General features: G+C 38.5%; 1 protein-coding gene across 2 annotated transcripts in view; it reads right to left on the bottom strand.

Annotated features, from left to right (window-relative positions):
- Positions 1 to 2,784: 2,784 nt before the first annotated feature.
- The window catches only part of TBC1D5 (TBC1 domain family member 5), a 317,422-nt gene continuing 307,977 nt past the window's right edge, over positions 2,785 to 12,229 (bottom strand). For both annotated transcript variants that reach the window (XM_058808336.1, XM_058808329.1), the window contains one exon: positions 2,785 to 6,571. In XM_058808336.1, the coding sequence (XP_058664319.1) occupies positions 6,278 to 6,571 (294 nt within the window). In that variant the 3' untranslated portion in view covers positions 2,785 to 6,277. The remainder of the gene's footprint in view (positions 6,572 to 12,229) is intronic.

Genomic DNA, 12,229 nt, shown 5'->3' on the forward strand with positions numbered 1-12,229 from the left:
CTCCATCTGTCCAGCAACACTTCAGCCTGTGTTCCCTGCACAAGGATGGGTGTTCCTATGCATGGGAACACAGGTCAGTGTGGCATGGCCTTGGGTGCCCCACACTTCCTCCAAGCACAACCATGGGCCACCTTCCCCTCTGCCCAGGAGCACCCTGCCCCAAACAGAGCTCTCCCTCTCCATGGTTTCATCAGGTGGGACAGGGAATTTTTTTTTTTTTTAAAGAAAATGGTATAGTTTGGTAGAGTGCATTATTTGCCCTCCAGTGTGTTTACTAGAAGATGATGTTTTCTAGAAATTGAAAACAGACACTATTCCTCTTCACAGTTTTTTTTTTTTTTAAGTTTATGCTTAACTCAAGCCCCTTTTATTATGAGAAAAAGTTTGGAGAAATCAGCATTTTGTTTCAGCATTTTTAAAGAGAACATATATCAGAACTTTACCCCACAAGCAGTATAAACACACATAGGCTGTTTTACAAGAAGCAGAACCAAAAATTCTCAGCAAAGAGACTTTGCCAGTAGAGGCAGAAAAGAAAAAGCCAAGTATTTTTGAGTGAAGCCAAGATATTCTTCTGTTTTTTTCTTGATTGTAAGAATTACAACAGAAATATGGCTAGAGAAAATATTAGGCAATAAAACTTACAATAAAGTTTACCACAGGGAAGTCATGAGGACCGAATATGGATACCACCTGCTGTAGAAGTATTGTGAGATTTTCATAAGATTTCAGATTTTACATGAGAACAAGAAGCACACTGGTTGGGCTGGTGGCCAGGCTGCAGGCACAGGGAATTAGAGTCCTGAGATGATTAACAGCTAACTTTGATCACAGGGACTGAGAATTCAGTTATTCAAGAAGATGAAACAGCTGAAGTTTTTATGGGTACCACAAAATTGTCAGATGGGCTTGACTGTGGGAAATGAGAACAAAAGAAGTTTGGAAAGAGGGTCTGCTGAGGAATTCCCCCATCATGACTTCTTTGCAACTTAGTAAACATGTGCAATTCATTGCTTACATACTGGAATTAATGTTCTCCAGAATTTGAAAGTTCCAAGTCTGAAGCACTATAAGTTCATTGCAGTCCAAAACTCCTATAGGTGCCTCTGTCAGTCACCCTGCGCTATAACCTGGAGTTCCATCAAACTTCTCTAAACTAAATGAAACTTTTTTGAGACCTGATAATTTTTGCAAGCCTAAATAATCTTTGTGTGTATTTATTTTACATTTTAAAAATTGTTTTGGCATATTCTAATCCTTGAAGCTTTAAAAATGTTTCTATGAACAGGCTCACGTTCACTTACATTTTCTGCCACATGTTCCAGAATGTTGCAAGCCCCTCCATTTGTGGACAGAAATTATGCAAGTTCCTACTATTGCAGAGATGTATATATATTATCCAGAAAGCTATACGACACCACTGACAATCTGCCTTCTAATATCTGTTTGCCTTATATAGTCTTATTTAAAAGGGCAGTTTAATGATGCTCTGGAAATGCTGCTATATTCCCCATCCACTGAATTCAATTAACACAGCAGGTGGGCAATCAAGATATTTTGACAACTATTCCTCCATCTCAAAACCATGTAGCATTTATATTTCAAAAAGTCTCAAATACTGACATGGTAATTTGTAAAATCTTCAAATGCATCTTTGTATGAGTTAAAAATTCAGACAAACCTGGTTTTGCTGCAGTCCCCAAAGCCCACAGTCAAAGGTAAAGCTGTGAAAAGTTTCTCAGCCCAAAGCTCTGCAACTGCATGTGATGCCTTAAGCAGTGGAGCTCCCATCAGGTCTCTGGAAATGATTACAGGGTTTTTCACGTTGTTACCTCGGCAGACAGTGAAAGTGTTAAAACAGCAGGATTTGAAGGATCAAATTCTTGCCATTCACAGAAAATGGAACCACAATGTCTTCTCTCTGCAGCTGATATATTTTAATAGTTCCCACATCCTGGCAACAGCTATGCTTTTACAAGTTAAAAACAAAGATAGGTTTGCACAAACCTACCTGGCATAGTCAAACAAGTTACATAAGTGCTATCTGAAGCATAGTTTGGAAAATACCTCTTATAATTTGTATATATCTAGAAAGAAATACAGGTTTTTGTTTTTTTTGTATTTGGCAATATTATAGTCCTGTTTGTGGTGTCAGGTTTCTTTGGTTTTAATTTATTTATTTAAACAACTGTTCCTCATCTGCACTTATTTCAGCAGTGTAGGACCAGATTCTGCTGCTCCCACAGTACTGCTATCATCTGAGTTGCTGTTACTGGATTAAATCTAGTTTGCAGTTTGAAAGAGCAAAATGGGGTGAAATAATGAGTGTATTATTATTATTGTTATTCTAATTTTGACAGTGTTTGTGTAGTACAACATCAAAGAAAAAGATGGTTCCTGCCCTAAAGAACCCATAGTTTCAGAGTCTCCAACTGCAACCCTTCCAGCTCATTGTCTGTTTCTAGGGTTGTGCACTTTGCCTCTTGCAGATCCTCCCACATACCTAAAACCTCCCCTACCATTTCAGTGGTTAAGTAAGTTGTGAGAAGCAGGAAAGCAAGTTGCCTGTGTGCATGCTTCAAGTTGCTGTTACTCTAACAACCTTTTTTCATGCTTTTTCATCTCTAAATTTAGCTACTAAAGCCAGAGTCTGGCAGACTGGGGGACACAGCAAACACTATGCACAGACTGTGTATAATAACTCTCAAAAGAACAGCACAGATTACAAGACAGTGTAATTACTATTCTGTAGCCAAATGAAGTTTATTTTATGAAATTGCACCTTTTCAAGTCTAATAAATCATTAGAATAATTCATTCTAGACCAACACATGCAGCACAAAATGAAAAGTATTATTTAAGGGCCGACACCAAGAATTTGAAAATCTGTTCATGTTAGGATGTATTTGAACAGATGACGTTGCAGGCACAAGTACACCTTAAATCTGAAATGTAATCTTTTAAACAGTTGCCTCTATGCCATTTAATGAGAACATACTGGAGAACCATGAGTTAGGAATGTGAATTCAAGTATAGAGACTCAGAAATGTACTGTACAGATACTGGCACTGTCATTGAGACACAATGATGACACTATACTGAGCTTCATGAAATTACAGACAAGTTATGTCATGGTAAATACTGATTCATTTTCAGATACAGGAAATTTCATAAAACAGGAAATATTCTATATTGTTTAGTTGAGATAAATGACATCCAGTTTTATTCCCTGGATCACATACATAAAATCTGATTAAAGTAACAATCAGTTTTTGTGCTTATATAGATAGTTTTTAAGTTTTAATCATCCTAGTTCTCAGAAATGATACTTCCAGTACTCTAGTAAAAAAGCTTTCCCTCTTTTTTGAGAAAATAGCACAAGCACAACCCAAAAAGTTTGTTAATTCTTTCTTTAATAAAGCGGGCTAAATGTTCTTCCAGAGTAAAGATACAAAGCTCCACGACTAAATCAATACCCAGTCAAAATATGATGCTGCCTTTCTGCAGAACATACAACTGACATGACATGCAAGAGACTTTAAAGTAATAAATATTTATTACTTTATAAAGTAAATACAGTAAAACAGTCTCAGATTGGCAATCTTAATGCTGCATCAGTTTTTGTCAGCAATTTGCAATGCTAATAATTTTTCTATCCAATTACTGTTATCCATGAACATTATGAGCAGGTCATTTCCAGAGAAAATGAATAATCTTGTATTTTAAATGACAATTTCTCTTTCAGTATATTCTTAACACAAAACAGGGTGATGATTTGATGTTTTTTCTAACTTACAAGTTTCTAACTTAATGAATATACTAAAATACTTTTCATTATCTCTGCACTATGATCAAATATCAGAGACAACATATTTAAGATGTGAAAGGACATGGTACAACCAAACCAGATTAATTTACTGGAGTTACTCTGATCTTATTTGTATAATTGTCTCTCTGCTTTTAGAGATTTTTATCATATCCCATGGCATGATACGTATTCAGTTTATCAGTATTCACTGATTCTTAGAAACTCCCAAAATCTTCATAAACTACTGTTTTAAAATATGCAACATTAAAGATACAACTAATTTACAAAAATAAAAAAACCTGTACAAATCACACTCTTCCATTGGCAATGAGACTGTTCAAGAAAATAGCTATGTGATCCCTGAAACAACCCACTAGAATAGAAATCAAAAGACTGATGCTTAAAAAAATAAAAAAGAAGTAAAAACATTTTCTCCTGCCAAGCTACTGGAATCTTTGAATGTTTACGTATCACAGAATATAAAACTTTTCTCTCTGTCCCCAGAATATTTCTTCCCTCTTTCCACAGGTACTTCTTTAACAGCCACCCTTTGCTGAAGGTGCCACAAGCCTTGCTGTATAGGTTAAAGTTAGAAAAGCTTGAAAGGCTTAAATAAATCAATCAGCCACCCCATTCCCTGGCATTCATGCAAACTCAGGGTAATAAAATAAACTGGAGACAGGCATGCATGCTGAATTCCAAAGTGATCTTTTATGAAGCTTAAAATAAACACTTCTCCAAAATGTTATGCATTTAAGATCTTTGATCTAAACAGTCACCTGACTGCATCACTCTGTTGCAGAGAGGCATGATGCTATGCCCGCTCATAACATTCTAGTATTTTAACATTTTACAAGGCACAAATAATCTCTGAAGAACTACATGGTGGCTTTTGAACATGTAAGGATGGCAGCTACCACGTAATTGCATGACAATTAACTCTTCAGTTCAGTCACTGACACAGACCTTGTAAAATCTAAGACCAGCAAATTACATGTCACCTCATCTTTGGGATACAGTACTTCATTTACAATTACAGACTACGCAGCAAATAACTACAATTTCAGAACTTTGAACAAACACAAGCTTTGCCATGCAAATAGGAAGTTGTTGCATGGTATAATGTATATGCATCTTAAAAGCAAATGATGCTTTTTTTTGCTGCTGTGACAGAGTGACATATTAACACTCCTTCCTCAAGCTAACTCTGTGTAGGTCCTGCCGGAGGAGTGGTTTACTCACCACCAGTTGTTTTCTGAATTCCAACAGAGGTTACAGGGATCAGAGAGCACAGAAACCCCCCTTATCTACTTGAAGAAAGCTGTTATTAGAAGTACTATAGACTTGATGGGAAAAAAATACACTTTTCCATAGAAGAACAAGTAACAAAGTCAATTAGAAACTTTCTGTTGGTTAACACTGCTGCACCATTATGTTTCTTGTGATTAGAAATATGGAAATCATATAGCAATATATGTAAACAGAGTCTATAGAAGATAATAGCAATGAGACATAAAGTGCTTTTAATTATGAACATTTCATTTCACTTTGCAACCTTCCCTGGTAAGTTATCATACTTGGGCTAGCTTTAGTTCAACCAGCTCAGGTCTACATTATGAAATACTGTTATTTCCCTTGCACCTATTTCTTGACTGCTGTAGTCTGAGCAAAATGAAAAAAATCATGCCAGGGGAAGTAAAAGTAGACAAAGATAAAGAAGGAAAGTGTTGAACTGGGAACTCTCAAGGGGGAAAAGTAGAGAAAGGCAAATAAGGCTCTGTTGTGTAGGTCCTCATTCTCAAGGAGCTTGTCACATCGTCTCCTGTAAGCACTGAGGAACAACTACACAAACCTCTGCCCTGAACACACCTCAGGCTATTGCAGGATGAAAATTAAGAAACTAGGATTCCTCAAGGGAGAACAAACTTCCTACCAGGATGATGCTTTTAATCTTTTTGATACTCATTCCCTACTTCTCTAATCACAGTCTCTGAAGAAACAGTACCCTTTCCTACACAGAAAACCCAGTCAAGCACATTTTGTAAAAGGACATTATTAAATCTAGCCTGTCTTTCCTGCATCAGGTCTGATGTCAGGTATCCACACATTTTCATTATGGTACCTAGCATATACTACTCTATGCTTTGGGAAGGCATCACTTCTATAGTAACAAAGCTCCTACGTAGGGTAACAGCATAATTAATAATAACTGTATATTAGAACTGGGTTTTACTGGGTCTTTATTTAAGGCAGTTATTAAAATGTATATATTATTTTTTAAAAGTAGCAAATCTATGTCTTTTTTTGTTTGCTTGCCTTTTTATTTTAATTTAGGCTTTTGGCAGCTGAAATGGGCTACCTTTATCTATTTTCTGTCCTTGTAATCCAAAGAACTATCCAACCCGTGAAATCACAGAAATTAGAGCTGAGTTGTAATGACAGATTTCCCAAACTCTCCCAGCCTGTTTCCTTAGATGTCCAGTGGGCTGACAATAGCAAAGTCAGAATCTTTGCTGTTATTACTACTGTCATCATCAGGGCTGGAGCTGAGGTTGCTGGAGGAGGCTGAAATGGAACCCATCAGAGGGTCGGAAAATATCAAAGAGGAACGAGATGGAGCTTCTGCCTTCACTGCTGCCTCCTTGTGTGCCTGAAGGGGCTGCACTGGCTCTGGAGCAGCACTTTTACTTCTCTCCTCTTCTTTGGAAACCATAATATAGTCATCAGCACTCTTCCTCTCACTAGTGCTCGCATCAGTTGTATTCTGTGAAACAACGGCACAGAAAAGACTTGAAGTGAGCACCAGCATCATCACATAACGAGGCTTATGAAGCATGTCAGACATATGGGAATGGGACAAAGGAATAATTATTATCCAAAAGCGGCAATGACTAAATAAAGTGAAAAATAAAGTGGATATTAACTTTGGATGACATCATTTGTTATTTCCCAGAATCACAGAATATTCTGAGCTGGAAGGGACTCACAAGGATCATCGAGCCCAGCTCTTAAGTGAACAGCTCCCACAGAGATCAACCCACAGCCTTGGCATATTAGCACCACGCTCTGACCAACTGAGTTAATTTAAAAAAGCATAAAATGTAACACTCTAAAAATACTTTTTTTGGTCTAACTGTCTTACCTGTCTCATCATCACAGTGCATACAGGTGGTGACCACAGCAGCCAAGCATCACACACATACATTATAGTCAAGACTTACAGCAATTACAGTGGGTTTCTGTAGTATTTAGTGAAGTGGTTTTGAGAAATTTTTTGCTGGTTTGCATGTACAATAGCATGTTGGAGCTTGTCAGGAGAATGGTTTGAAATAGAATTTCCTAGTAAAACCCTGACTTGTGAAATCTAAACCACCCATAGACCTGGTTTAGTGTGCACCAGTTTGGGTTCAAAAAAATCAGGGCTGCCAGAGCTTCCAGGGTTAGTGTTTGTTGACTATTTCCTAACTCTTCCAGAAAATGAGGGTCTGGGAATCCCAATTCTGTCTGGTTAGATCTTGGGAAATGTGCGTCCCTGAGCACTTAGGTAGTAGCTCAAGACCATGCATTAGTGCATCAGAAAATTATGAAGCCTCAATCTTAAATTCCATTATACTAGCCACACTCAGATTCCCAGCTTTTCCAATCAGAGCTATATGCAATTAGAAAGGGAGACTGCCATACACAGTAGAGTGGGATTTCTCACTTGTTGACAACTGGCAGCCTTTTAGCTTGGTTGCAACCCAAATGGACAACACTTTGTCTCCTGCTGCAAGAGCTGCACTCAGCTCCTGTCTAGTGCTATGTTCCTCTGGCAAGAACATGACTGCTTTCTTGGTTGCTTCCACACAGGTTTTTTTCAGAGTAATAATGCAACCTGCCAAACAGCCTGCAGGTACAAGCATCCTGAAGCGGTGTGATGCTGAAACCAATATATTTGATGACATGAATGCAAGACTGAGAAAAACGAAAAGCACTGGGAAATGTGTACAGCCACACTTGTGGCAATACAAGCCCTTCAGCTGTGACCCTTCCACAAAAAATAAAAAAAGAAGAAAAAGAAAAAAAATTCATTCTGGGATGAAAAGAGATTATAAGTATTACAAAAAGGAAAAAAAAAACCTCAAAAAAAAGCAGTTACAGAAAAAAAAAATCAGGAATAATCTGAATGAGATAAAGGCATACCTACATCATGGTATATAAAATTGGAGTGCTACAAGCATGAGCAAGCCACAACTGCAGTTACAGAATCCACGACCACCAGCAAAATTTCTTTTGAAAAATGTATCATTACAGGTGAAAATGACTTTCTTGTTTTGACTACTGATTATAGATCAGAATGTTCTTGTAGCTCAGAAGGCAAAACCCACCTGTGATTATGAAGGACTGTAAGATGAAATGAGGGAGCTGGAAGTCTTTGGTTGTCATTTGCATGCTCATTACAAATTGTTAGAAGTCACAATGAAGATAAATCTCAGCTGAATGGGAAAATATATTCAAATACAGAATTGTGCCCAAATTTATATTAATAAGGCTTCAAATATCTCCCTTTCTAGTAAATTCTGAAATATCCTGCTCTCATAATTTATAATTTTTGTATGTCATCTACAAGTATGCAGGTATAATAATATTATGCTATTAATATTACAATAGGTTTAATAACATATAATATTCTGTTTTGTAATGAACTAATTTTACCACTTTATAATTCAAATGGAAGTATCTTGAGTCCAAAATTTTACCTGTCCCAATGTAAGCCAGTCGTCACAGTGATAGAAATTGACATCTATTATTTTTGGTAGCAACTCTGTTTTCACAGAAGACTTAATGAAATTCATACAAAACACAGCAGATTGGTTTTAGAAAGATCAACAACTAGCCTCTTCTGAGTGTTACCAAAATTGATCTCCAACCCTCCTGATACATGCAGAACCAGAGTAGTTCAAATGTCAAAAACTTCAAGCAGTTTCCATGAAGTTAAAACCACAGAGTTCTATCTGACAAGGAGAGACACTTCACTGTTTAAACACTTCTGAGCTGAGGCATCATTTGTTAGTAATTAGCCTTTTGCTTTCATCTGGTCTGTTTGAAATGCTGTCTTCATGAGCTGTCAGTGAGTCAGCTACCATCACCAGGGGGCTGAGGACAGAGGCAGCACACAACCGTGGCTCTGCTCCAGCAACACAGAATCACAGAATAGTTTGGGTTGGAAAGACCTTTAAAGGTCACATAGTCCAACTCCCATGGCGAGACATGGGGACATCTTCCACTAGAGCAAGTTGCTGAGAGCCCTGTCCAATTGGACCATCAATGTTCCCAGGGATAGGGCACCCACCACCTCTCCGGGAAACCTGTCCCAGTGTATCACACCCTCCTCATCATTAAAAAATTTCTTCCTTAGATCTAATCTAAACCAACCCTCTTTTAGTTAAAAATCATTGCCCCATGTCCTATTGCAACAGGCCCTGCTAAGAAATTTGTTTCCATCTCTGTTTTAAGCCCCCCTTTCAGTACTGAACAGCCACAATTATTAGGTCTCCCTGGAGCCTTCTCTTCTCCAGGCTGAAAATCACAAACTCTCTCAGGCTGTCTTAATAGGAGAGGTGTTCCAGCCCTCTAATGATCTTTGTCACACTGCTCTGGACTTGCTCCAACAGGCCCATGTCCTTTCTGTGCTGGGGACCCCAGAGCTGGATGCAATGCTCCAGGTGGGGTCTCACCAGAGGGGAGCAGAGGGGCAGAATCCCCACTCTGAATCTGCTGGCCACACTGCTTTGGATGCAGCCCAGGGTACAGCTGGATTTCTGGGCTCAAGTGCCCATTTGGGAAATGTCCAGCCTCTCATCCACTAGTATTCCCCAGTCCTTCTCAAGAAGGGCTGGTCTCAATCCCTAATCCTCCAGCCTGTATTGATACTTTTTTGGGAGCTCTAAATGCCATAGTCAAAATTTCAGAACTTTGTTCCCATCCCCCTGCCCTGTACAACAGAAATATACATTCCTCTAAACAACCACCGCCACATAATTCACCTGGCCACTTTCCACACTTCTATTTAAAAGCTCTCAGGGAATGCAGTACTGACTCATTTTTCAAAATTATACACTTTATTATTCCAAGCTATCAAGAATCCTTTATTTCAGTCCTCACAGCCCTCACACCTCCACCTTGCGTAGGGTGACACAGATCTTACTTAGTGAAACACTCGCCCAGCGAGATCAGTATTTTTGTTTCTGGCACTCCCCAGTTTCCTAAATTCTACTTTCAAGAGTGTGTTCTAGTGCAGTTGAAAAAGCATCCTACTCTTTAATAAAGGAAAGAAAACCACTCATCCCAGTTTCTTGTTGTAACTGTTGAGCTTCTCAACACTACTCTTCAAGCCACCCACACTTTTTGGTTTGGTTAAGGAGACCTATAGCTCATTGAAGTAACAGAGAAGCAGCAAAGCAGAGATATTGACTTCAAAATCCTATAAAAGAGCTGCCTGTAAATGTTTGCCTATCCCTAGCATACACTGGTATTTTGGAACTGATATTTCCAGAGGTAAAATACCTCCTTCCTTCTTCTTTCGCCTGTTTCTGTTTCAGGAAACTCACGCTGACGTGAAGCATGTTTTCTCCCATCTGCTGCCACTACTGAATAAATGAAAAATGACAGAATTATACTTCCAGTAGCTTTGAAAGTTAACAACCTTACGCCCGTTGCCATATGGCTTCTCCAAACAATTTTTCCTGATGAATATCAGCTACTAGGACCAGGCTTATTTCATTTGCCTTCACACTGTGAATGAGTTAAAACTAACTGCAAGGATACAAATCAAGAAAGCTTAGAAGAACAGCAGCTCATTTGCCTCCTTCTTTGAACAGACATAAAGGCAAGATAATGTGTTAATTATCATGCATTATTTAGCAACAGAAGCCTTCTGTTTGTCAACTGCATGCTGCTACCAAAGCCAAACATTCCAAAAAATGCTTGATTCCTTTTAGCCTTTATCTTAATTTTTTTTTGCATTTTTAATTTTGCAGCTTTCCTTTCTAAAAAGGGGCTATACCCTTATCCTCATTTTGCAGAAAGGGATTTTGATACAAAAAAGAGGAAGAACGCTTTTAAAAAAAAGCTAAGATGATAAATAATTTATACTTATGTAACAGCCAGGCTCAAAAGACCAGATTTTAATCTCATTTATAGAATAGCTACACCTATAACTGTTTCAGCTGTCCTAGAAAATAACCCTATAACTCCAGCAAAGAATAATCTCTACAGTACAAATCACACCAAACAGAATTACAGGCATTAGCAAAGTCACAGAAAATGCAAATAGAATAGAAATTTATTTAGCAAGAAATGCATTAAAATAGCTAGAAGTGGTTTTTTTTTAATCCTCCTGCAGCTCTTTGTGAGTACTCCCAGCATGACCCAGGGCATCAGTGCAGCCCCCCTTTCTTCAGCAGAGCTAAAAACTGGGCTGTGGCCTGGTTTGGGCTGACAACTGAGCTCACCAATTAACAGTCTAATATCACACTCCACTATTCCACATTTTTATTGTTCTGTATTTTATTAAAAGGGGTCCAAAGCCCTCCTCTTTTTGTTTGATTTTATGCATGGTGGTTAAAGATGAAGGGCTTGGAAACAGCACAGACTAACTAGGGGCTAGTTAGACAGACAGACAAACTATCCCTAATCAACTAACTAAGGATACCACCAGTCCTCTTGGAGTACCATGTCTAACACTAATATTTTTCTTTCCGTCAGAGGTGCTGTTGCTCATTATCATAATTGGAAGTTCCCAATGATAAGAGGAGAGGAAGCTAATCCATATGGATGTGCTGCACCTCCAAACATAAAACATGCAGTGCTAATGCCTCATTAATGCTCTGCAGCAGTTCAGCTTGTACAACCTCTACTCATGTTGCTCATAGTTGACTTATGAGCAGCCTTGAAATTGTGGGTCATGGGTGCCACTCAGTTCCTGGGGCTGGATGTATATACCCTGACTACACACTGGGATAAGCCCAGACCTCATTGTACATTGCCCTGAAAATCTGCACTGGAGAGAAATCTGTGCAGAGCAGGCTTCAGCTGTACACTCTCAATACCCAAGGAGTCCCAGCACATCCAGGACACGTGGTTTAGACCAGACTCTGAGTAAGGGGTTCTCCAGCATCAGTAGGGTCTGCTCACACACACCCACATACCCACACCACACACAGCTTGCTGCCATGTTATGTGGCATTCTACCTTCTAGTTTCTAGAAGTAAAAAATCATCAAAAAACATTACCATTTTGGAAAGAAAACAAAAAGTATGTCATAGAAAAAGCTAGGAGATCAAGGGCAAAAATACGAACAGTCCAATATGCTGTATCAGTTTAACCTATGCCTTTATTATGGCAGAAAGTAGTGATTGTAATGATAACAGCTAAGCAAGAA

The sequence above is a fragment of the Ammospiza caudacuta genome, chromosome 1, assembly GCF_027887145.1.
Source record: "Ammospiza caudacuta isolate bAmmCau1 chromosome 1, bAmmCau1.pri, whole genome shotgun sequence".
In the NCBI taxonomy this organism is placed as follows: Eukaryota; Metazoa; Chordata; class Aves; order Passeriformes; family Passerellidae; genus Ammospiza; species Ammospiza caudacuta.